Source organism: Eumetopias jubatus, unplaced genomic scaffold (genome assembly GCF_037043125.1).
Source record: "Eumetopias jubatus isolate StellerSeaLion01/CBP00866 unplaced genomic scaffold, mEumJub1_p1.0 scaffold_8, whole genome shotgun sequence".
Classification (NCBI taxonomy): domain Eukaryota; kingdom Metazoa; phylum Chordata; class Mammalia; order Carnivora; family Otariidae; genus Eumetopias; species Eumetopias jubatus.
This window is the reverse complement of record NW_028274814.1, coordinates 138,118,113-138,144,965: the sequence shown is the minus strand read 5'-3', so window position 1 is coordinate 138,144,965 and position 26,853 is coordinate 138,118,113. Positions and strand designations below refer to the sequence as shown.

Sequence of the window (26,853 nt, the reverse complement as noted above, 5' to 3'; positions counted from 1 at the left end):
GTCACCCAGGAAGTGGCAGAGCCTGGACTTGAGTTCAGGCCTGGCCAGGCTCCCTACCGCACTGTGGTAAGATCCATAGATGTAATGACCCCAGCAGGCGGAAGGCCTAAAACGATAGTTACTTTGAGATTTTTCCTAACTCAAATCTTCTTTGTGGCTCTCTCAGGCCAGATTGATTCTGTTATCAAAAAGACATTGGAAAAAGTAAGGGTAAGAATACAATGAGTATATCCACTCGTTTATCAGGTTGGTAGTCCCACCATTGGTTGATTTTCACTTTTTAACTGGTGATTGTGTGAAGAGTTGCTCAATTATATTTTGTACTTCCAACAGTGTAATATTTTGAATGAGTTTTTGGGTAAAGTCTTATACTGCAGTCAGCCTAAATTATCTGCTCACTGCCGTTCAAGATCCGGATAAAGTGGTGTTTTGAACTTTTTTTAAACTAGTGCCAAACGTAAGTTTCAAAATAATCTTATTTCTTTTCTTAATTTAACAATACGTATCGTCATTAACAATATATCTTTTTTTTAAAAGATTTTATTTATTTATTTGACAGAGAGAGAGACAGCGAGAGAGGGAACACAAGCAGGGGGAGTGGGAGAGGGAGAAGCAGGCTCCCCGCAGAGCAGGGAGCCCCGATGCGGGGCTCGATCCCAGGACCCTGGGATCATGACCTGAGCCGAAGGCAGATGCTTAACAGACTGAGCCACCCAGGCACCCCTCGTGATTAACAATATATCTTAAGGTTATTGTGAAAATGCCTTTACAACTTCCTCTTGTCCCACATGCCCTGGAAGTTCCATTCCCCTCCTGAGAATCACTGGTAACCCAGAGACTTGACTTAGAATCGTACAAAGCCAGTTCATGGATTATTTCAGCATTACCTTTAATATCGTCTCTCCACAACAACAATTTCTGGTTTACTTACTGCTGAATTTTGCATGGGCTATTCACATTCTCCTATACAATGGCCAAAACTCAGTATAATACTGATCCATGACTAATTTAATGGGTGATACTCATTTATATTCATTTGAACGCTTGTTCATAAATCATCTTTTTAAAAATCTTACAGAATTACCCATTTAGGTAGATTTTATTAAACCAATTGATAATTTTCTGTTATACTCACTTTCTCTTAAACTTCAATTTAGCTAGTTGTCATTCTTTTTGTGATAATTTCTTATTGCTACCACCTGTCAAAATTTGACATGTTCTCATTTGTTTTTAGTAAATCTAATGTTGGTTTTTTTGTAGGTAGTGGGAAAATTTCATCTTTAATCTTAACCTTGATGTTTTCCACTCAAATTTAGCAAATAGTTTTTGTGTATATACAGTATTAGAGGCAGAAGAAGATACGTAGAATAAGACAGGTTCTGCTCCCGAGGCATTGGGAGTATAAGAAAATGACACACTTATTGAAATCGAAGTCCCGATAACACTGTTTATGGAACTTTAAGCAAGGAAAAATTCTAGATCTGATTTAGGGAGGTATGGACAGGAAGAGGTAAAGATAAGGAAAGGTTTTCTAGAGGACTTACCATTTGAGCTGGCCCAAAGAGTAAAGAATATTTTTCTAGCGATTTGTGAGTCTGTTTGTGGGACAGTTAATAGCCCAAATTGTCAAGAATGTAGTGCATGTGTAGGGGAGCAGCCGTGTATAATGTTGGAATCCTATTGGGTAAGTACTTGCCAGGGTGATATATTTAACTTTATGGAAAAAATAGACTTTGAAGCCGGGACTGTTTAGCAGGGAAGTTCCATAAGTGTGCCTGAGTCTAAGGCTATCCTCTCCACTTGTGATTTACATCCTGCTCCCTCCTCAGTTCTTTGCTTCTGTGATTATCATTCTCGTTTGGATTGTATCTTCCTCCCTTACTGGATAATTTTCATTAGCAATAATACATGCCTTATTAACACTCTTATGACATAGGGTGGATAGTTATATGAAAAGAAAGTATAGTACAATGTTAACTGTAGAATTTAGTGGTAAATATATGGGTGTTTACTATGAAATTCTTTCAACTTTCTTGTGTGTTTAAAAATTTTATAATGAAATGCTTGGGGAAAAGCCCTTGAACTTCCCTGTCTCCGTAGGCTGTTGCCCCATTTTATCAGTACAGTAAAACTCTGAACCATCCTCAGTGCTCTTGACTCAGTTTTCAGTCCCAAGCTCCAATGAAATGACACTTATCTAGGTCACCTTTGACCTACATCTTGTAAGAGTCCGTGGCCAATTTCCTTCCTCATCCTGTTTGACTTATCAGTGCTATTTCATTCGTTTAAAAATAATGAAATGCCTAGTATGTGCCATGCACTGTTCTCATCAGTAAACAGATAAAAATCCCTTCCCATATAGAACTTATGTTCAAGTGCACAGAGACAGCAAAATATGAGAAGTATATAGAATATTAAAATGTTAAGTATTAAGAAGAAAAATAGAAACAGGAGGGGAATCAGAAATGCTGGGGTTGTTTTTAAAGAAGTTGGTCAAGGGAAGGTCTTGCTATCTAGGTTGCATGGCAGGTCACATTTCTTCTCTCCCTTGAGCCTCTTTGCTCTTCTGACTCTGTATCCAACTAGGTTTTCCCCTGTTTCACTGGCAAGCCTTCAGTGATTGGCTGCTTCTCCCCTGGGTCTCTTAAGCACTGGAATCCTCCCACCCCCTGGAAATATATCCTCTGTCTGTGTCTACCCTCTGTTCTTTTCCCAGGTGATCTTATTCAGTCCCATAGCTTCAAATGCCATCCTTATGCTGCTGACTTTCAAATTATATATCTAGGGCTATAATATTCAGCAATTGTTTTTTTTTTTTTTTGCTATTTATAGGAGACATATGAAATAATCAGGGGTGCCTGGCTGGCTCCGTTGAGTTCAAGCCCCACATTGGGCATAGAGATTACTTAAAAATAAAATCTTAAAAAAAAATACTATAATCAGAAAGAATAGTAAATTTCCTCTCCCCTACTTCGCCCAAACTTGTTTCTTCCAAGGTCTTACCTGCTCAGTAAGGGGCACCATTTGCACATTCATTCAGACCAGATACCCAGAGTAATTCTTTATTCCTCCTTCTATACCCCACATCACTCATCTAATCTTCTGTAAATCCTAATAACTCTACCTCTGAAATACATCCTGAATCCAGTTGTTTCTTGCCACTTTTCGCTGCTATCACCCGGTCAAAGCTGCTAGAGCTCTCATTTGGACTATTGCTATAACTTCCTAACATGTCCCTCGGCTTTCTTTCTTGTCTCTTTGCAATTCATTCTCACAGTGTCAGATTGAGCAGTTAAAAGAACAAACTAAAAAAGTAAATCTATAAATCTGAGCACTGCCCAGCTTAAAACTCTCCAGTGGCTTTCCCCTACACTTGGAATAAAATCCAGTATTTCTTACTATGATCCACAAAACCCTTTATAATCTGGCCCCTGTGTATTTCTCTTCTCTAATATTCTCTTCCCCCATATTTACTATGCTCTAGTCAGAAATGCTTTTTTTTTTTTTTTTTTTGCTTTCCTTACATAGACCAATCTTATTTCTGTTTCAGGGTCTTAGCATTTGCTGTTCCTTGGACTTTAGATTGCTTTTCTCCCAGAGTTCCAAGTTCCATATGGCTGCCAACTAAATGAATTCTCCTTCATCCTTATAAATTCTCCCTGTCACACCCAGAACATTACCAGTCTGAGCCAGTTCTACCACCTTAATAATCTTGTCCTCTTCCCTCTGTTCGCACGACTATCACTGTTTTCAGGCTCTCATCATTTCTTCCTTGGATTAATGGAGTAATCTTTTAGTTGAGTTCCCAACCTTTGGTCTTACCCTACTTTAATCCACGTGCCACACTGTTATCTCAGTAATCTTCATCTGTTCCCACAAGAAAAATCAATTCTATTTCTTTTTTTTAAGATTTTATTTATTTTTTTATTTGAGAGAGAGAGAGAGAGCACATGAGAGGGGGGAGGGTCACAGGGAGACGCAGACTCCCCGCTGAGCCGGGAGCCCGATGCAGGACTCGATCCCGGGACTCCAGGATCCTGACCTGAGCCGAAGGCTGTCATCCAACCAACTGAGCCACCCAGGCGCCCCCATTTTATTTCTTGATAGATGAGGAAAGGCATTTGAAAAAACTCAATACCTAAAAGGTTGATGGGTTCAAATTAAACATTTTTGATTAGACTCCCCTCATAGGTGATGTTGTATACCTCACATTGTATTACATCACATAATATCTATTTGTTTTACCACTAGTGGTGCTAAGATTGACCCCTGGATTAGGGTGGTGACAGTGATAACTCCGCTGTACAATTAGTTTTTCCCTTCTAACTAGTCTAGTGTTCTAGTATTACTAGTGTTACTTTGACATTAGGCAAATGTTCCTTATCCACCACTTACCCAAATGTTTTTTTAAATTTTATTAAGTTTTTAATTTTAATTCCAATATAGTTAACATACAGTGTTATATTAGTTTCAGGCCTACAGTATAGTGATTCAACAATTCTATACATTACTCAGTGCTCAGCATGATAAGTGTACTCTTTAATCCCCATCGCCTATTTCACCCTTCCCCCGACCATCTTCCATCTGGTGACCATCAGTTTGTTCTCTATACTTAAGTATCTGTTTCTGTTTCTTTTTCTTTTTTTGATCTGTTTCTTGGTTTGCCTCTTTTTCCCTTTTGTTTTATTTCTTAAATTCCACATGAGTGAAATCATGGTATTTGTCTTTCTCTGACTGAATGACTTCGCTTAGCATTATATTCTCTAGCTCCATCCATGATGTTGCAAATGGCAAGATTTCATTCTTTTTTTAATGACTAATACTGCACTGTAAATACATACCCCATCTTCTTTATCCATTCGTCAGTTGATGGACACTTAGGCTGCTTCCATATCTTTGCTATTGTAAATAATGCTGCTATAAACTTCGGGGTACCTGTATCCTTTTGAATTAGTGTTTTTGTTTTCTTTGGGTGAATACGCAGTAGTGTCATTACTGGATCACAGGCTAGTTCTATTTTTAACTTTTTGAGGAACCGCCATACTGTTGTCCACAGTGGCTGCACCAGTTTGCATTCCCACCAGCAGTGCACGAGGGTTCCTTTTTCTCCACATCCTCACCAACACTTGTTATTTCTTGTGTTGTGGCAGGTGTGAGGTGATAGCTCATTATAGTTTTGATTTGCATTTCCCTGATGATGAGTGATGTGCAGCATCTTTTCATGTGTCTGTTGGCCATCTGTGTCTTCTTTGGAGAAATATCTTCATGTTGTCTGCCCATTTTTTAATTGGATTATTTGCTTTTTGGGTGTTGAGTTGTATAACTTCTTTATTTTAGATACTAATCCTTTATTGCGTATGTCATTTGCAAATATCTTCTATTCAGTAGGTTGTCTTTTAGTTTTGTTGATTATTTTCTTTGCCATGCAGAAGCTTTTTATTTTGATGTGTCCCAATGGTTTATTTTTGCTTTTATTTCCCTTGCTTCAGGGAACCTATCTAGAAAAATATTGTTACAGCCAGTGTCGAAGAAATTACTGCATTTGCTATCCAAATGGTTTTTTTTTAAGATTTTATTTATTTGACAGAGAGAGACACGGCAAGAGAGGGAACACAAGCAGGGGGAGCAGGAGAGGGAGAAGCAGGCTTCCCGCTGAGCGGAGAGCCCAATGCGGGGCTCGATCCCAGGACCCTGGAATCATGACCTGAGCTGAAGGCAGACACTTAATCACTGAGCCACCCGGGCGCCCCTAAATGACCATTGCTTAATTATCTTTCAGTATCCCTTTTTGCAAATGCAAGCAAATATATATGTATTGTTATTTCTAGCCCCTCAGTTCTTTATGCCAAAGTTTATATTTAGCTTTTTACAATATATGCTGTTATAAACTCTTTTTTTCTCTTACTACATCCCTTCTGTCATCTTTCTGCTGTGTAATTCTCCATTGGCTGCTATACAGTTATTACAAGTATTCCTTTGGTTTCTAGACACTTGAGTTGTTTCTGATCTGTTAGAAAAACCTATAATGAATTGCATAACTGTATTTTCCATTGTATAGTTGTACACATATTTCAGGGACGTAGATTTCTGGAAGTGGAATTGCTGGCTCAAAAGATGAATGGATTTAGATAAAGGGTTAGTATCCAAAATATATAAGGAAGTTATACAACTCAACACCCAAAAAGCAAATAATCCAATTAAAAAATGGGCAGACAACATGAACAGACATTTCTCCAAAGAAGACACACAGATGGCCAACAGACACATGAAAAGATGCTGCACATCACTCATCATCAGGGAAATGCAAATCAAAACTATAATGAGCTATCACCCCACACCTGCCACAACACAAGAAATAACAAGTGTTGGTGAGGATGTGGAGAAAAAGGAACCCTCGTGCACTGCTGGTGGGAATGCAAACTGGTGCAGCCACTGTGGACAACGGTATGGCGGTTCCTCAAAAAGTTAAAAATAGAACTAGCCTGTGATCCAGTAATGACACTACTGGGTATTCACCCAAAGAAAACAAAAACACTAATTCAAAAGGATACAGGCACTCCCTCTGCCTTTCCCGCCCCTCTTGCCCCTCCCCCACTCCTGCATGTTCTCTCTCTCAAATAAATAAATAAAAATCTTAAAAAAAAAAAGGCTCAGGCCTGCTGTTTAACTTTTCTGTACCACCAACTCCTACCAATCATAAATATTCTAGCAACCTTATTGTCTGTGAGAATATCTTGGATGTAGTTAGCCATTTTTAAAAGTATGTGATAGTTAATATTCATAAAATGAGAATAACTGAAATTCAGAGATGATTTACCATAGTATAATATTTAATAATGGAAGAGAGTTGGGGTTTATCCCCTTATTTAGATCCTTAAATTTAGGCCACTCAATACTCTACCCTAGCTGCATAGAAGAAACCAGTGATCTACATAAAATTGTTCAGTCACATGCATCTTAAATATAGACGAGGCAGTACTATTGAAACATGTATTGGCTATATTTCACTTCCATTGGTGGCCTGGTTTATTTGACTCTGGGCAAGGTTTTTTATTATTAAGAAGGAATAACTTTTTCCTCTCTCTTTTCTTTCCCAGGAAAATCTAATGTAATGGATGCACTTAGTTTTGTAATGGGAGAGAAAACAGCTAATTTAAGAGTGAAAAATATTCAAGAACTCATTCATGGAGCACATATCGGAAGACCTGTCTCTTCTTTTGCAAGTGTGAAAATTGTGTATGTGGAGGAAAGTGGAGAAGAGAAAACATTTACAAGGATTATCCGAGGTATTTTTTTGGTAGATAATTGCTTATGAGTCATTTGATTTTTCAAAAGTTAAATCAGATCATCTGTTTTTCTTCTTTTTTTGAAGGGTGTGATTTGTTAGTCCACTGGCATAGCAAACTAGAGATTTGGGTTTTTTCCCCCCTCTTAGATGGCAAATCTCAGAAGCAAGTAATAGAACCTGTTTGATTCTCCACTAAGAGTCTTCTTTAAGCAGATGGATTTGTTCATATTTCCCTGCTGTCAAATAGCATTTTTTTCTACCTGGTTATTAGGTTAAAATGAAGGAGGTTCTCTTGGTATGTGTATCTAGTTTTCTTAGTGATGAACTGATTATATGTATATTTTTGGTTTGTATTGAAAGTTTTTCTACCACCAAATAGCAACTTGAGTGAAATATTTGAATTTGTATTTTGTAATTATTCAGGAAACAGGGATTTCATGAATAAACCCGTTTCCTGAATAAGCAAGATTGAGAGTTGTTTACGTGTATCTTTTCTCTATGCTCAGAGTTTATAGAGCCTCCATAAAATAGGTATGTCTTGGTTTTGTTTTTTTGTTTTTGGTATTTCATTCTGGTGCACTAGAACATGGTCTTAATGTTCTAATGTATAAATACTGTCTTATTAACTTTCCCCAGATTCAGTCACTGGTAATTCTGGAAATACTTATACCTTAGTGTCTAACTTAAGTATTTCACCATATTACCACATAGATGCCTTTATTGGTGAGTTTTCTCACTTCCTTTGGGTTTTTATTTAAAAGGCTCTGTTACAGTAAAGATTCCCTAGCACACTCTATTTAATAAATCATCATAATTTATGTTTTCCCATCTTTATTGAGGTATAATTGACAGGTAAAAATTGCATGTATCTAGGGGCTCCTGACTGGCCTAGTCAGAAGAGCATGTGAGTCTTGATCTTGGGGTCATGGGTTTGAGCCCCACCTTGGGCCTAGAACTTACTTTAAAAAAAGGAAAGAAAGAAAGAAATGCTAATTAAAAAATTGCATGTATTTAAGGTAGACATCTATGTTTTAATATACATTGTGAAGTAACCACCACAATCAAGCTAATTAAATGTGTATCGCCTTAACATGGTTACTGTTTTCTTTGCATGTGCATGTGTGTGTATGTTTGTGGTGAGAATAGCTAAGATCTACCCTCATCGCAAATTTGAAGCATATAATACAGTATTGTTAACAGTAGTCACATTGCTATACATTAGATCTCCAGAACATACCATCTTGCATAACAGAAACTTAGTAACCCTTGACCAACATCTCCCCATTTTTTTCTCCCCCTGGTCTCTGGCATCCACCATTCTTTTCTCTACTTCTCTGAGTTTAACTATTTTAGATTCCGCATATATGTGAGATCATGCAGTATTTCTGGACTCTCTGTTCTGTTCCACTGGTCTCTATGTTTTTATGCCAGTGCCATACTGTTTTGAGTACTGTGGCTTTGTAACATATGTTGAAATAGAAGTGTGGTGCCTCAGTTTTGTTCTTGTTCCCTGCCCATCTGTCTTTGTGCTGCTATAACAAATAGCTTATAAACAATAAAAATTTATTTCTCACTGTCCTGGAGGCGGGGAAGTCCAAGATCAGGTTGCCAGTATGGTCTGATGAGAGGCTGTCTTCTGGGTTGCAGACATCTCTTTATGTTCTCACATTGGTGGAAGGAACTAGGGAGCTCTGTGGGGTCTCTTTTGTAAACCCATTAATCCCATCCCTGAGGGCACCACAGTCACAACTTAATCACCTCCCAAAGGCCCCACCTCCTAATACCATCACTTTTGGGGGTTCAGATTTCTACATATGAATTTAGAAGGGACACAAACATTCAGACCATAACATCATCCTATTTAAAATTGTAATGCCTGTTCCCCATACACAGAGACTTCCAAATCCCCTTCCCAGTTCTCTTTTTTCTCCTTAGCATTTAACATTTCTCATGTGATATTTATTGTAGTTACATATCTCATTTTTGTCTGTCTGGATCATGGGGTATAAACTTGAGATCCAGACTTTCGTCCATTTTGTTCACTGCCGTAGAATACTCCTTGGCATATTTGTTGACTAATTATATGCATTTATTAATAACATCTATGTTATTGCATAACTAACCATTTCAATAAGAAAAATAATTTTACTAAACTTTGAAAGGTTGTTGTTACAGGTCTGGTATTTATACTTCCAGTAATCATTTTTATTCTTTTATTTAAGGGGGATGCTCAGAATTTCATTTTGATGATAATCCAGTGAGTCGTTCTGTGTATATAGCTGAGCTGGAAAAAATAGGCATAATAATTAAAGCACGGAACTGTCTAGTGTTTCAGGTAAGGAGCTGTACTAGTTTATTTTGTTCATGATTTTGAAAATACATCCATATATTTTATATATTGATGTGCTTTACTGTTTTTAAAAGGGAACTATAGAGTCGATTTCAATGAAAAAACCCAAAGAAAGAACCCAGTTTTTTGAGGAAATCAGCACTTCAGGAGAGCTTATAGGAGAATATGAGGAAAAGAAAAGAAAGTTACAGAAAGCTGAAGAGGATGCACAGTTTAATTTTAATAAGAAAAAAAATGTAGCCGCAGAACGCAAACACGCAAAATTAGAGAAAGAAGAGGTAAGGTTGTGATGGTGGAACCAGTAAGTGTTGGATAAAAAGACTTTCTGTCTGTTAGCATTGCTAGGTATTGGCTTGGGGTTACTAACAAGTTTTAAAAATAAGGTAAGACAAAGAAAGCCCACTATTCATTTAAAATAAACTTTTTGATGTAGTTTCTACTGGTTTGTTTTGTTTTGTTTTGTTTTTTCCTTAATAGGCAGTACAACCTCAACCACAAAAATGTCTGATTTTACCAACTAAAAATAAGCTTGAGGGGTTTATATCTTATATGACAGAGGCTTTCAACTTTTGGATCTTGTCCCCTTACATTCTTAAAAATTTATAAGGTCCCTGAAGAGTTTGTGTTAATGTGGGTCATATCTACCAATATTTATTATATTTGAAATTAAAACTGAGAAATTTTAAGAATGTATTTTAACAGTCAACATTAAATTATGACAGTAAACATTATACATTGACATAAATGACATTTTTATGAAAAATAACTGCATTTTCTAAAATTAATTAGAAAGGTGACATTGTTTTACATATTTATAATATCCTTAATATATGGCTTAACAGAAGAATCTCCTATCTACTTCTGTATCAAACCTTATTTATGTTAAAGCCTAGCAGCTTTACCCGCCATTGGTGCAGGTATCAACACAATGAAAAAAGCAAATGAGGTCTTACTGTTATTATGAAAAGAGTTTTGACCTCAGGAGCTCCCTAAAAGGGTACTGGGAACCTCTAAGAGGCCATAGACGCACTTCACAAATACTGTTCTGTGGTATTTCTTGGTGCCCTTCACAATGCCTAGTATAGTGCCTTATTTATGGTTGATAATTGTTTGTACTTAGAGTGATGTTTGTCAAATGCACATCAGAATCTGTCTTTCTCTTGCATAAAACCTCTATCAGTGCAGTGCTTCTGTCTAGTCTGCCTCCCCAGCCTACTTACATGGCCCCTTACCCACCACTCAAGTTTTAGTTTCCTCTACTCTCCCACCCACTGACCTTTACTGTTTATTGAACATAATGTGCTCACTTCTAGCTCAGAGCTTTTGCTCTTTCCCCTGCCTAGATAGCTGTGTGCCTGACATTTGCATGGCCAATACTCTCTCATTCAAGTTGTCATTAAAAAGATATTGTCTCAGGCAGGCATTTGTTATCCACACCCCAATCTAAGTTGGTACCCCCTCCCTGGTACTATTGCATTACCCTGTTTCTTTTGTAACATATATTGCTGTATGAAATTGTCTTGTTTATCATGTTTGTTTGTTTACTCTCTGATTTCCCCCTCCCCCACCATTAGAACAACTAGCTTAAGTGCCGATGTGAGCAGGGAGCGTTTCCATCTTCTTCTCTACTACATTCCCATCAACAAGGGTCAGGCACATAGTAGGCAATCATTAATATTTGAAGAATTAAATGAAAGGTGGATGTGTTTCTCATTGTGATGTTTCTGTTTCTTCATATTTTTACATGTGTGCGTATGTCCTTGGTTTTGTTAGTGGAGAGGGGCGATGTCAGTGAAAGACTATGATATTCATAATATACTGAAACAGTGTATAGAAATGTAGAGTTGCAGAACTTTAAACTTTATGAGGACAGTTAGAATCATTGAATTTCCTTTTTTACAGTGTCATGGCAAATGGCTGTTTACCTATTACTTGGAATACATCATTGATTAGGAGCTTTCCCTTCAAAGCAGCCCTTTATTCCTTTATTAATAGTACAAATGCTAAGGAAATTCTTCCATTTTACATATATTTTAGAATTTTGTATTCCTGTTAACAGAAAAACTACATCTTATAGCAGGAATTTTACCTGGAATCCTTGAGTTTATCATGATCTCAGGGTCAAGAGATTGAGCCCCTCTGCAGACTTGCATTCAGCAGGGAATCTGCTTCTCTCCCTCTCCCTCTGCCCCTTCCCCTGCTTGCACGCATGTGGGTGCACATGTGCATGTGCTCTCTCTCTCTCTCTCAAATAAATATCTTTAAAAAAATAAAAATGAAGTTGCTAGGGACCTTACAAGTCATATAACTTCCTTCAGTTTACATATTAAGAAGCTGATGTCAGAAATATTAATGGACTTGCCATACTCTGAGGTCAAGACAGAAATGAGACAAAGACCAGGTTAGCAGATGCCACTTCATTGTTCTTACCACTGAGTATATGAAAATAAAATCATATACTGGCTTACTGGTTTATTATAAAACTGTATCCAGAAACCTCCAAATAATGCTACTTTTGGCAAGAATACTATTTCTTAATTACATAAGTAATTTATTTCATAAATTTAATAACTTGTGAATAAGAAATAATAGATAATAAATAATTTAATTCCTTAGAGATCATTTGTTGGTACTATTGTTGAGTTTATGAAAAGTCACCTTAAGTATACTCCCTCTTAACTGTCTTTGAATTGTACTGTTTTATAGGCAGAATGTTACCAGAGTCTCCTTGAAGAACTGAAAATGAACAAGATACAATTACAGCTTTTCCGACTATATCATAATGAGAAGAAAATTCATTTCCTGAACACTGAGTTAGAGCGTGTGAGTAGGGACTTGAGTGTCACAAAAGAGTCTCTTTCTCATCACGAAAACATAGTGAAAACCAAGAAGAAGGAACACGGAATGCTAACCAGACAACTACAACAAACAGAAAAAGAATTAAAGTGAGTTTTTAAAAATAGTTATTAACAGCTGGATTTTATGTATATTGGTAGAAAAAATAAAAATATAAGTGACACTTTGAAAGTTGATTTTTTTAAAAAAACTTTTTACTTTGAAATACTTTTAGATACATGGAAAAATTACAAAGATAGCAAGTTCCCCTATTCCCTACACTCAATTTCTCCTCCTTTTCACAATAATATGATACATTTGTCAGAATTCATCAACCATGAACTACTATTAACTAAAGTCCATACTTTACTCATGTTTCCTAATTTTCCCCCAGTGTCCCGTTTCTGATCAAGCATACCACATTACATTTAGCCATCGTGTCTCCTTAAGCTCCTCTTGGCTATGACAGTTTCCCAGCCTTTCCTTGTTTTTGGTGACCTTGATAATTTTGACATGTATTGGTCAGGTTTTTTGGTAGAATATCTCTCAATTTGGATTTGTCTGATAGTTTTCTCATAAGAAGGTAATGTTTATGGATTTTGAGGAGGAAGGCCATGGGGTAAAATGTCATTCTCATCACATCAGGAATGTCAACAGATAATCTGTTATATGATATACTGTCTGTATAATACATGATAATATGAAACTGATACCACTGTTGATGTTCACCTTCTCTTGCCTATTTATAACCTCCATTCCACCAGCGAGAAACCTGGCTTCCATTTTGGAAGTCTGCTGTTCATTTTATTTTTTATTTTATTTTTAAATTTTATTTTATTTAAATTCAATTAATTAACATATAGTGTATCATTAGTTTCAGATGTAAAGTTCAGTTATTCACCAATTACATATAACAGTCAGTGTTCATTATATCACATGCCCTCCTTAATGCCCATCACCCAGTTACTCCTCCCCCCCACCCACCTCCCCTAGAGCAACCCTCAGTTTGTTTCCTATGATTGAGTCTCTTACGGTTTTTCTCCCTCTCTGGTTTTGTCTTATTTTATTTTTCCCTCCCTTCCCCTATGATATTCTGTTTTGGTTCTTAAATTCCACATATGAGTCAAACCATATGATAATTGTCTTTGTCTGACCGACTTACTTCGTTTAGCGTAATACCATCCAGTTTCATCTAGTTAAAAAGAGAGCTACCCTACGACCCAGCGTTTGCACTACTAGGTATTTACCCAAAGGATACAAATGTAGTGATCCGAAGGGGCACCTGCACCCCAATGTTTATAGCAGCAATGTCCATAATAGCCAAACTATGGAAAGAAGCCCAGATGGTGATCAACAGATGAATGGATAAAGAAGATGTATATATACACAATGGAATATTATTCAGCTGTCAAAAAAGATGAAATCTTACCCTTTGCTGTTCATTTTGAATTCCAGTAATCATACATAGCAGTACCAGAATTGTTAACCCATATCCTCATGGGAAGCAACTTCAGCAACTAGAGAATAATGCTTATGTACAATTCCTTTTGTTTTAGTTTTATAGACGTGATTCATTTTCAAAGTTATTTAGGTTAGCACTTTTCTCCCCACCCCCTTCAGTAAGGTGGTTTCATACATTGGTGATGTAGTGGATGTTTTGGTTATATTCTATATAGGATCCCTTGACCTCCTAAGTGAGCTTTTCTAATTTACACACATTACATTAAGCTTCACTCTTGGTGCTATAAAGTTCTATAGGTTTTGACAAATGCATGATGTCATATGTCCACCATTATAGTATCATACAGAGTAGCTTACCACTCAGAAAATTCCCCTGTGCTCCACCTATTCAGTCCCCCCACCTCCCCACCCCCACCACCAGCCTCTCCTCTGGAAACCACTGATCTGCTTACAGTCTCTGAAAGTTAATTTTTAGAATTTATTTTTAAATGTATGATTTGATCAAAAGAACTTCCTTCCTTTATATAGTATAGTTTTAATTTACTTTAAAGCAAACTTTATTTTCTTTTTAGATCTCTTGAAGCGCTTTTAAATCAGAAAAGGCCTCAATACATTAAAGCCAAAGAAAACACTTCTCACCACCTCAAGAAATTAGACGTGGCTAAGAAATCAATAAAGGACAGTGAGAAACAGTGTTCTAAACAGGAAGATGACATAAAAGCCCTGGAGACAGAGCTGGTTGATTTAGATGGTGCATGGAGAAGTTTTGAAAAGCAGGTTGAGGAAGAAATCTTATACAAGGGGCGAGACATTGAACTAGAAGCCAGTCAGGTGAACAAGTCAACAAATGAGAAAATTTTCATTTCTATAATTTCAGCTTCTTAGAAACAATTTAAAGAATGTTCTCTGATACATTGAGAGATTATCCTCAGACAATCCTTGTCTAAATTATGGGGGTTGAAAATTTCAGTCTATATTCGGAGTCTAAACTTAATCTTTATAGACTAGGCTATTTTTACTTTATAAGATTAGATGGCATTATAACATTTGTGAGTTAATTAAAGTCATAGCAAATACTTCAACAAGATTACCTGGTATCATTTTGTAAAAAAATTAGGTAATTAAATTATGTTCTTATGTTTTTAAGGTGATAATTTTTTCCTTATGAATATAAAAACTTAAAAATCAGATATACATGGCTTTGAAGAAACATGACTGCTTAATTGGCAGGAGGGAAGTTGATTATTTGAGGTGGTTTAAATGTGGTGGTGAATTCATATCCAATTTGGTATGTAAGATTTAATTATAATAAATTAGTAGTAGATACCCAAGAATTTGTAATTCAGAGTTTTTGAAAGTCTCTCAACTGAATTTTTTATCATTTATCTTTCATTAATTTTATGATAATCTTACATCACAATATATATACTAAAATAACTGTGACTACATAAATAAAAGTTGTAATTTTATCTGAACTCCTCTTGCTTTTAGACTATTAGTTTTAATCTCCTTTCTCTTCTAAGAATTTCATACAGAGACGTTATAAAGTTGGTTTTGAATACCTTCTTCATCTTTCTAAGCAGTTTTAAAGAAGAAGAGGTTCATTTTGGGTTCACATTATCTTACCTGCAGAAGATGGCAAACTATCATCTAATTTATATAAGACTTTCGATAAGATTATCTGCTAGTAAATAGTATCTTAAAAACTTCCTCTCATGCTTCTTATGTGAGTTAGTAATATTTAAATGCTCCTTCTACAGCTGGATCATTACAAAGAACTTAAGGAACAAGTGAGAAAGAAAGTGGCTATAATGACCCAACCGCTGAAGAAGTTGCAGTGGGAACAGAAGGCTGACAAAGAAAGACTGGCGTTTGAAAAGAGGAGGCATGGAGAAGTTCAGGTACCTTGGTTTGTGCAGACATGATTGGAAACTGTTTCAGTGAACTTTTATTCTCTTTCCATATCAGCTTTTCAGTATATAAATTGATTTACACTAGACATAAGCAATTAATTTAAAAAAATTCTGGATTCCCTGTTTTGCTGCTTAGTACCATTCAGGTGCTCTTTTATCATGGTCTAAGGTAGAAGTAGACAGTGCCTTCTTTCATGTAATTGGTAAGCATTTTCCACACATCTGTGCAGTGACGGGCAAGGGCAGACCATACAGCTTTTGTTCTTACATGTACTTCAGTCCCGTAAGGTGAGGGGGAGGGTAGATAAAGGGAAAAAACAAACAAGTATCATAATAGAGGTGAATGCAGAGTCCTATGGAAACATTAAGGACACAGCCCAAGAGGAGCCTGATGCTCTACACAGGAAGTGACCAGCAAGACAGCATGATCCTGTTCCCCACCCTGAGTAAGGCAGACCTGTCTTGTTCTGTCACTGACCTGTGTAATCTTGGGAAATAACTAAAGTATTTAACTTCTCTGAGCTTTGATGTCTTCATGTGTATGATGAGGACAGATGTGTCTACCTCACAGAGAGGGGCAGGTTGAACAAGATGAAAGGGAGTGTGATGATATGTGAAGTAGTTGGTCTTTCCCTCTATGCCTCCTGACCTCCTTTTCCAAAGACTGAGAATTGGCCTGTAAAATTATTACTGAGGCATTCAACAGTAATAACAACTTGTGATACTTCATGGAGTTGGTGGGCCATCCTGAAAACAGGACCATTTCTGATAAGAATTGTAAAGGGAAACGGTTCTGAATTATATATACATTTGATTTATATGTGGATATTTGGAATTTAGAGGGAAAATGTTTATTGATTACTTTGCTAGGCACTTTGCATTCATTAGTTCCTATATGTCTCATAATACTATAGAGTCGGTATTTGCTTTAGGGTAGAGATGAAGAAGCTGAGGACTGGGATGTCAAAATGAAATATGTCTCTGGAAACAGGTCTGACATTTTCCAGAGATAACAGCAATAATATTATAATATAGTGTTTATTTGTACAGATCATGTATATACCATGTTTACAGCCCTGCTATGAACCCAATTTATTTAATCCTCAAATAATTTTATGAAGTAGATATTAGTATTATTATGTTCTCATCCTGGTTTTTTTCCTCTTTTCTACATTCTCTGCCTTGGTGATTTATATTCTCATAGCTTTAAATGTCATCTGCTGGTGACTCCCAGATTTGTATTTCTTGCTCACAACCTCATATATCCAGCTGCTTTGTCAGCATCTGGATGTTGAACAGATACCTCAAACTTAAATCCCAAGCTGACCTTCTGATCTTCACACTCAAATGCTTGCCACACATGATCTTCCTCATTTTATGTGATGACAGTTCAATCTGACTGGTTGCTCAGACCAGAAAACTTGGAGTCCATTTTTGCCTCTTTTAGGAAATTCTGCTGGCTCCACCCTCAAAGTATACCAAAAATCATATCACTTCTCTCCACTGCTGCTGTTCCAAGTCACCATCTTTTTGTTTGTTTAGACCACTGTGGTAGCCTGCTGGGTTTCCCTGTTTCCATTCTTATCTCCTCCACAACGAGTCTCAGCACTGTACCAAAGAAATGGTTTTAATATCTAAGTCAGATTATGAAACTTGCTCTTTTTAAGTCCTCCAGTGGCTCACCATCATACATAAAGTTTAAGTCAAGGTTCTTGAGTGCCCTACGTAGACCTACCTGATTTGTTCACCTCTCCCGCCCCAATTAACCTTTCAAATCTCTCTTTTTCTATTTTCCCTCTTACTCCCTGCGGTCTAGCTGTACTGGCCTCTGGAACACATCAGACATATTTCTGCCTTTGGGCCTTTGCATGGGTTATTCCTCTGCTTCAAACATGCTTTCACTATATTTCTTCATTTTTAACTCCCTCACTTCTTGCAAGTCTCTGCTCAGATGATGCCTTCTCAATGAGGCCTACCCTGACTGCCCTGTTTAAAATTACAGTCCCCGCTGCACTTCAGCTCCCCTTGCCCCGGCTCTGTTTCTCCCATAGCATTTATCCTAGCACACGATTTAATTTACATATTATATTTGTCTGCCTCCCCCCTCTAGAATATAAACTCCACAAAGCAGGGATATTTGTCTGTTTTGTTCACTGATACATCCCAAGTGTCTAGAATACTTCCTTATTTAGAACAGAGAATCAGTAAGTATTTGTCGACCTAATGAATTTCACAGATGAAGGAAATCAAGGCACAAGATAGTTAACTTGACTGAACTAGTAAGTGGAGGAGCTGGGATTTGGTTCCAAACACTCTGTCTCCAGAGTAAGTCTTCTCAACCCCTACACTGCACTGCATCTCATTTTAGTCTTGTTGTGAGTTGGCAGATGAAAATGGGAACAAGTAGGAAAGGTAAACTATTTGATAATCACAAGTGGAAGAGAGGACATTTTGTGGAGGGACAAAAACGGGTGTAGTACCAGAGCAGTAACTACTTTTAAAACACTTGTATAGTTAGTGTCACATTATAAAATTATACACGGATTTCAGCAAATACTCATTGTACATTTTTTGCCTTTGTCCATGCTAGTTTTGGAAAAACCTACTCATCTTTACCTGTTAAATTCTGTAGTCACCACACCACACCACACCACACCACAAAGCCTTCTCTGGCCTGCTTTTTCTCCCCACCAAAAACCTGAATGTAATTTCTTCCTCACCTAATCACCTATTGTGCTTATTCTATAATCTATATCTAAGAGCTCGTATCAGATTGAAGAAAAAGCAGTTAATTGGTACCATTCTACTAGACTGGAAGCTTCTTAAAGGCAGGATTTATAACTGTCCATTGTGAACCTTGTATTTAGATGTCAGTAAGTGGTGGTTGAGTTGCAGTTGTCTTTTGAGTACAAAAACAGTAGTAGAAGAAGAATAATATGTCAGGTTGGAGAGAGATGGAGAAATCTGTACCCATACTCAGTTTCCCACAGGACTGGTGACTCCCTTCTGGGACAGGAGGAGCTTAACTTTCCACAGAACCTGAGGTCACTAGGTGCTGGGCAGTGTTTGGTTTTTCCCAGACAACTGGCATCTCAAATCCAGCATGCCTGGTACCAAGACAGTCTGATTATCCCCTATTATGTATTGAGCAGAATACCTAGGCCTTGACACACTTCTTTGTATGATGATGACCCTGGCCTTTTACATTTTCTTCAGCAAAGACCATTTATTTATTTTATTTTTTGAGAGAGAGAAAACACCCTTATGAGTGTTTTCATAAGGTTATATTTGATATGCTTCAAATTTAGAACACCTTACAATTCTATAGTAATTTCTAGGAATATAGTGAAAAATAATTTTGTTTGGAGTTGCTGATACTGGTTTTATGGCTTTTTTTCCTATTTTAGGAAAATCTAAAACAAATAAAAGAACAGATAGAAGATCATAAAAAACGAATAGAGAAGTTGGAGGAGTATACAAAAACATGCATGTGGGTACAGTTCTTATGGCTTTCTCATGTTTCAAGGGTCTGTTATGTTTGTGGGATATTCATGAAATGAAAGCTTCCACTGACTGTATCCTAATGTTTTCGCTCCTCCGTTTTTGATTTGTTTTTCTTTTTCATTTCATTGTAAATAATTAAAAATTACACTTAACCACATAAATAAATACAATATGTAAGTTTTGAAAATATAAACTTTCAAGTGGTGAAATTTTGGTATTAATATTTTATAGTAAAAGTTAAGACACGAAAGCTGATATGACCTAAGTATCCTACCACCAGAACTTTTATTTTTCATTGGCGTTTACTTACTACTAAGCCCACAATGACTGCTCTGGTTATAGCGATCTATCCTGACTTTCTCAGTATTCAGAAAAATGTATCTTCTGGATCAACCAAGAATGATCAAAATCTCTTTGGCCATGTCTGGTGCTAGGCTTATTTCATTGTATTTTTCATCATTTAAATTTGATAAGCACTATTCTGTTCCCCTGTGATGCCAGACCACAAGGGAATGTATCTTGTAATTAAATTTGTTTTGTTTTGTTTTGTTTTGCTATGCAATTTGTTGTTATTGTGTAGGGATTGCTTGAAAGAGAAAAAACAGCAAGAGGAAACCCTAGTGCGTGAAATTGAAAACACAAAATCACGAATGTCTGAAGTTAATGAGGAATTGAATCTTATTAAAAGTGAATTGCAGAATGCTGGAATTGATAACCATGAGGGGAACCGTCAGCAAAAGAGAGCAGAGGTTCTGGAGCACCTTAAAAGACTTTACCCAGATTCTGTGGTAATTAGAAATGAATAGTTAATTGAAACAAAAAGGCTAAGCTTTCTTATTTGGGATTAAAAATGTTACTCTTATTAAGAAGCAGAATTATTTCAGAAATCTTTTAGTTTTGTGTTTGATTATTTATATTTAAAACATAATAGTAAATAATTGCAACATAATTTAAATAACTTCCAGTAGTGTCTATAGATAAGTAATTATTGGAGAGAAACATTGATGTGAACATATTACCCAGAAAGTCCAAGTTACGACCAGTATCCCCAAAGGACATGGGTGCCATAAAATAGTCTGCCCCTCCACCCCAAGCAGATAGCCTCAAACTGCATATTCTTCATGGTTTCAATTTTTTTTTAATTTATTTTCAGTAGACATCATTGGCATACTTTTGAAACAATGAATTTTTATTCTGTAAAGCTGATTGTATATCCACTTTTGCTAATGTATTTTATTAGCTCAAATACAGCAATATCTAACCTATTGCTTGGGGTGTCAACTTCACAGAATTATTTCCTCTGGTATTAGGGTTGTGGCATCTGACTCTCGTGTCATTAACTCCAGTTGCCGTCCTTAGTTTATGAGGGCCTGCTTTAACTTTTGATACTGTTAGCCACTTGAACTGTTTTGAAACTGGTCTTGACTTCTAGATCGTGATGAAGGAGTAAGCCTTGGTCACAGAATCCTTCCCCCCAATACCAAAGAAAATGGCAAAACTAGTTTTAAAAATGAGTTTAACGACCAAAGAAGGAAATGGCTATTACATCTAATGCCAGAACTTCAGAAAATGGTGATAGTCCATGATTTAAAAAAAAAAAAAAAAGATTAAACAATAACATTTCTTGTTCTTAACTCTGCAGAAGGAAAACTAACAAACTGATTACTTCCTGAGAATTCTCTCCTAGATTAAGTATTCCTTAATCTAGCAGGAAGCAAACACATATGTATTTGTTTCCTTTCGGTTAAAAAACTGGTGAATCAAGGAACATGCACCTCTGATGTTCTTAAGTGGAAGTGAAGGCCAATTCAAAGCCCTTTCCCAAAAATGGGATTTTCCCTCCTCTCCCATAGTAGAGGAAACTTGGTAAGGAAAAACTCAGAAGAAAGAGTGAAACAGGTATTCAAACAAAAGATACAGCCTCAACTCAGCTCTCACTTGCTCCTGTCCTCCAAGCCCTGAGATGCTAAGAAATAGATCAGAAAATACTTATTCCATCACCTATTGCTCAGAGGAAATTACCATCTCAGTTCTAGGTGAGGCAATCAAAACAGTTATCCACCACAGCAACTTCAAGGTCTGAACAGAGCTGCCCACCTTAAACATAAGCAAGGTGAAAAGAATCAATATGTTAGCTATAGGTCCATATGACAATAAAGCAAAAGAGTAATTTAAAAAGCACTTAGAAGTCTAAGAGCCTAGTCTGGGAGAAGGTTACAGAACAAAATCCCCCATAAGTAATTTGTGCTATGGACAATTTAATAAGAGCTTGAATTCATAAAACCAGATTCACATATGAGCTAAAACAAAGTAAAATGTAGAGCTATGAAAACAAATCAAGAACAAACAATATTACTGAACTAATAAATTGCAAGTAGCAAGGAGAATGGGTTACACAGATGAAAATCAAATTACTGACCTAGAAGAAAGATTTGAGTTAATCGCAGGTGAATGGAGAAGGAAAAAACAAAGAGCAGGGTAGTAAATATTAAAGACAAAGATGGTCTATCATAAAGAAATTCGTATTCCTGAAGTAGAACCTATCAAATGAAGAAAGAGTAGAAAGATGTAAAATTGAATCTTCAGGTATTCTGGGGAGCATTGATACAGGATGGTTGACGTTCTGACACTTTCTAGTAAAGGTGTTGATGTTCAGTCTAATTTTTGACCAGTCTTCAGACCTCAGATAACATTTCTTCATAGGAAGATTCCCCTGACTTTTCAAGTCAGCCTGGTCCCTGTTACAAACTCTCAGAGCATTCTGTGCTTTATCATAGTGTGTATTATTGCTCTATTTTGTACGTGCTCGAAATTATTATTTATATCTTTCTTCCCTACTAGACTGAAAGCTTGGTGAGGTCAGAGTGTCTATTATGTTCAGTAATGTTCACACACTGTCTAGCTGAGTATCTGCATGTAGTAGGTGCCTCATTAATTCTTATTTAATAACTAAGAGAGTGGATGAATACTATTATCATAGCCTTGTAAAATATTTTAACACTTTGGTAAGGGTAGTCCCTCCGCACTACTCTTTTCTTAGTTTAAGTGCTAACACCTAAATGGATACTTCATGATGAAACCTATGTCCATTTGAATAAGACTCTGTTCAAATAGGTTTATAATTTTATAAAATTAGTTTTTGGTCTTGTTACATAAGAAACAATGAATTATATGTTCCTCAATAATGTGTTTGTTTTTCTCTTTTTTTGAAACCTGTTAAGTTTGGAAGACTACTTGACCTCTGTCATCCTATTCATAAGAAATACCAGCTGGCTGTTACTAAACTTTTTGGCCGGTACATGGTTGCCATTGTCGTAGCCTCTGAAAAGGTAGCAAAAGATTGTATTCGATTTCTGAAGGAAGAAAGAGCTGAACCAGAGACATTCCTTGCTCTAGATTACCTTGATGTAAGAAATTTGTAATGCTTATTAAATAAGCACTTCGTATTGGTAAAATCTTGTCTTTTAAAGTATGTCTTTATTGCCTAAAACTATAGTAGTGATTGAAAAAAATCATAGCCTGGATGCCAGTGAGTCATTCAAATGGCTGGTGTTAATGTATTGGTAGGCAATGAATAGTAATTATTTTTTTCTTAAAAGATTTTTATTTAGGGCGCCTGGGTGGCTCAGTCGTTAGGCGTCTGCCTTCGGCTCAGGTCGTGGTCCCGGGATCCTGGGATTGAGCCCCGCATCAGGCTCCCTGCTCAGAGGGAAACCTGCTTCTCCCTCTCCCACTCCCCCTGCTTGTGTTCCTGCTCTCTCTGTGTCTCTCTCTGTCAAATAAATAAGTGAAGTCTTTAAAAAAAAAAAAAAGATTTTTATTTATTTGAGGGAGAGAGAGCAAGAGAACATGAGCAAGGGGGACAGGGGCAGAGGAGAGGGAGAAGCAGGCTCCCCGCTGAGCAGGGAGCCCAATGTGGGACTCGATCCCAGGACCCCCGGGATCATGACCTGAGCCGAAGGTAGATGCTTAACCAACTGAGCCACCCAGGCGCCCCAAGAATAGTAATTTTTGATTTAATATCATTTCATCCTAATTTAGTTTGCTGTAATTCTACCTTGGTGATTTTGAGGACATTACTCTAGCAGTATACCACCCTGACTACTAGCCAGCAATTTATTTTGTTCTATAGCAAACTGTAGGAACAGTTAAGACATATGGTCTGTCCATGAAATGCCAACCCTGGGTCTCAACTGTTAAATACACAATCACAGATTTACATACATTGCAGTAAACACATATCAGCCCGTGGTGGAACAGACTAAATTTTGGGCCTTAAGGTATGTATTGAGAGGCCTTAGCGTATCCAGAATAAATTACTGCAGCAGGAACTTTGCCTTTATCATAGCTGGTGTCCTTTACTGGTTTTTTTATTGCCTACTAAAGAAAATGCTCCACTTGGTCCAGCTTTCAAGACCTGAGCTGCAGGGGATGCACACAGTGGTTAGAGCTTGTGCCCTAGACTGGACTGCCCTGCATTTAACTCTCAGTCCTGCTTGTCATTAGTTCTCACTGGTTTCTTCTCATGAAAATGAGGTCATTCTTGCTGTTCTTCAGTAATCATTGCAGACACCTTTTTTTTTCTATTTCTGAAACCCAGGTTAGAAGTCATGTCAAAGAAAGTCTGAAGGCTTTCCTGGTCATTTAAGCCTAAAATGATTTTCTGAGTTCCATGAAGTGCCACTCTTTTGACACATATGTAAATGGGTATTATCTCCCGCTAGACTTTCTAATTTTGAGAGTATTGCTCGTGCATTGCTTTGTCCTAACTGGTCGGTGGCAGAGTTGAATCTGGAAATTATGTCTTCTGGCTTTTGCTGAAGTGTGTTTTCTTTAAATGTTACATGAGCCACTGTTGGGATATATAGTTCATCAGGTTCTTGTCAAAATGTTATTATATATAAGTATGTACTATTAAATTTTTTTTGCTGTTATGCTTATTTATGCTTTTTGAGGATGTACTATTTGGTTTTTATTTTAGTGTATCTAATATATCAAGTATTTTTTAACCTTTTAGATCAAGCCAATCAATGAAAGATTAAGGGAGATTAAAGGCTGTAAAATGGTGATTGATGTCATAAAGACTCAGTTTCCTCAGCTGAAGAAAGTAATTCAGTTTGTGTGTGGAAATGGCCTTGTCTGTGAGACTGTGGAAGAAGCAAGGCATATTGCATTCGGTGGACCTGAGAGACGGAAAGTAAGAGGCTTACATCATACTTTGGGATAACTTGAAGCAGTATCTATAAGACTAACATACTACACACACACAAATATCTACATACGCTTTCATATGCTCTTTTTTAGAAGGAAAACCAACGTAGAACCTAAGACAGTTATGGCTTTAGTGGTTGTTATATCAGTTGAGTTTTCAAAGAATTAATTTCTGTAGTATTCCCCATTATCATAAATTATATTTTGGAAATTAGATTTGTTGTAATCATAGCCTAAAGCAGTTAATTTTTTTTACTTGATATGCAATAAATGTTCTTGGCGAATCTCTGATTTTTCCTGGCATTCACAATATAATGCATGTGTTTCTGAATACCAGGGGAAAGATTTAGGTATTTATTTTAGTTCTTCCCTAGCTTAATGCAGACACTATCCTTTTACATGTTCAAGGTTTTAACACATTTAAAGTTATAGAAATAGCACAGTTGAAATGAGGTTACTGAATCCTAACCTCAAGGGAATGATTTTGATTTTAAAAATAACTGTTTTACTTAGTCGAATAGTTGTATTTAGTTAAGCAATGTTAAATTCCTCAAATTTCTTGACGTGTTTTTTTTTTTTTTAACTACATTTGTGAAGTATAACCTAGTATCCAAGAGCATAAGGTATGAGGTAAGACTGGTGATGCTACTTAGTAATTAATTACATGACTTAAGGCTAATCTCTACATTTCTAATTTTCTCATCTAAAATTGGGGAAATAGGGGCGCCTAGGTGGCTCAGTTGTTAGGTGTCTGCCTTTGGCCCAGGTCATGATCCCAGCGTCCTGGGATCGAGCCCTGAGTCCGGCTCCCTGTTCAGTGGAGAGCCTGCTTCTCCCTCTCCCTCTGACTGCCACTCTGCCTACTTGTGCTCTCCCTCGGTCAAATAAATAAATAAAATCTTTAAAAATAATAATAAAATAAAATTAGGGAAATAATAGCACCTATTTTGTAGGGTTAGAGGGTTAAATTCAGTAATAATGTGCACAGTGCCATTTGAGTGCCCAGCAAATAGCTCTCACAAAGTGCTGGTCATTTTTTTTTTACTTGGTCATTTTTCTTTTTTACTTACATCCAGAATGTCCACAGTTGCAAATTAATGCAAAACAGACTGTTCTTATTAAAAGTAGGAATTTTCAGTATTAAACTTATTAACTTATCTAACATGATTAATTTTTCAGACATTTTAGTACTTCTATTGGTAATCTTTTTTTAATTTGTTATGTTAATCACCATACATTACATCTTGAGTTTTTGATGTAGTGTTCCATGATTCATTGTTTGCGTATAACACCCAGTGCTCCATTCAATACATGCCCTCTTTAATACCCATGACCAGGCTAACCCATCCCCCCACCACCCTCCCCTCTAGAACCCTCAGGTTGTTTCTCAGAGTCCATAGTCTCTCATGGTTTGTCTCCCCCTCCGATGTCCCCCCTTCATTTTTCCCTTCCTACTATCTTCTTCTTTTTTTTAAATATATAATGTATTATTTGTTTCAGAGGTACAGGTCTGTGATTCAACAGTCTTACACAATTCACAGCGCTCACCGTAGCACATACCCTCCCCAATGTCTATCACCCAGCCACCCCATCCCTCCCACCCCCCACCACTCCAGCAAGCCTCAGTTTGTTTCCTGAGATTAAGAATTCCTCATATCAGTGAGAGCATATGACACATGTCTTTCTCTGATTGACTTATTAGTAATCTTAATGAGAACTCAATCACTGTTTTAGTAATCACTGTCATTGATTTCTACATATTTAAGGAGGTATAATAAGTGAGCTACTAAGGTTATTTTGCTACCTAATTATGCTATAAATGATTTTTGTATCTTTGTAAAATATGTTTTTAAACTGACTTTTGAAGATTTGTGTGGTTAAGTTAAAGAAGTCATATGAAGATAAGACTTTATTCTTTCCTTCATTCAGCAAACAGCTTGCATCTTGTTCACAGTAACTAATGCCTTTCTCCTCTAGACTGTATCTTGTTTTCTTTTCATTATTTCAAAATTTTAATCTGTTTCATTTGTCTTAACTTTTATCTTAAATATATTCCAGGAACTTTTATAGTCTTCCTATTGTTATTATTCCACTTACAGAATTTTCTGTTTTAGGATGTGTAAAACATTTGGATAGATGTCACATTTTCACAGAAATTATCTGATGTCTTCATTTGTGCTTTTGGTTTTCCATGGACTTATCTTTCTATAGACTTGATACCATGTTTTAGAATTTTTTTAATTCAAATACTGCAGGTGAAATCACAAAATGATATTTTATATACAAACTAC

At 36.6% G+C, this 26,853-nt stretch overlaps 1 protein-coding gene across 1 annotated transcript in view; it reads left to right on the top strand.

The window, feature by feature from the left end:
* The window catches only part of SMC1B (structural maintenance of chromosomes 1B), a 67,894-nt gene that overhangs the window by 2,004 nt on the left and 39,037 nt on the right, over positions 1–26,853 (top strand). Inside the window, exons 2-11 of the mRNA XM_028115292.2 lie at positions 7,098–7,286; positions 9,511–9,623; positions 9,713–9,916; positions 12,345–12,583; positions 14,507–14,765; positions 15,695–15,835; positions 19,255–19,337; positions 19,932–20,139; positions 22,573–22,758; positions 24,369–24,548. Of these exons, the coding sequence (XP_027971093.1) occupies positions 7,098–7,286; positions 9,511–9,623; positions 9,713–9,916; positions 12,345–12,583; positions 14,507–14,765; positions 15,695–15,835; positions 19,255–19,337; positions 19,932–20,139; positions 22,573–22,758; positions 24,369–24,548 (1,802 nt within the window). The remainder of the gene's footprint in view (positions 1–7,097; positions 7,287–9,510; positions 9,624–9,712; positions 9,917–12,344; positions 12,584–14,506; positions 14,766–15,694; positions 15,836–19,254; positions 19,338–19,931; positions 20,140–22,572; positions 22,759–24,368; positions 24,549–26,853) is intronic.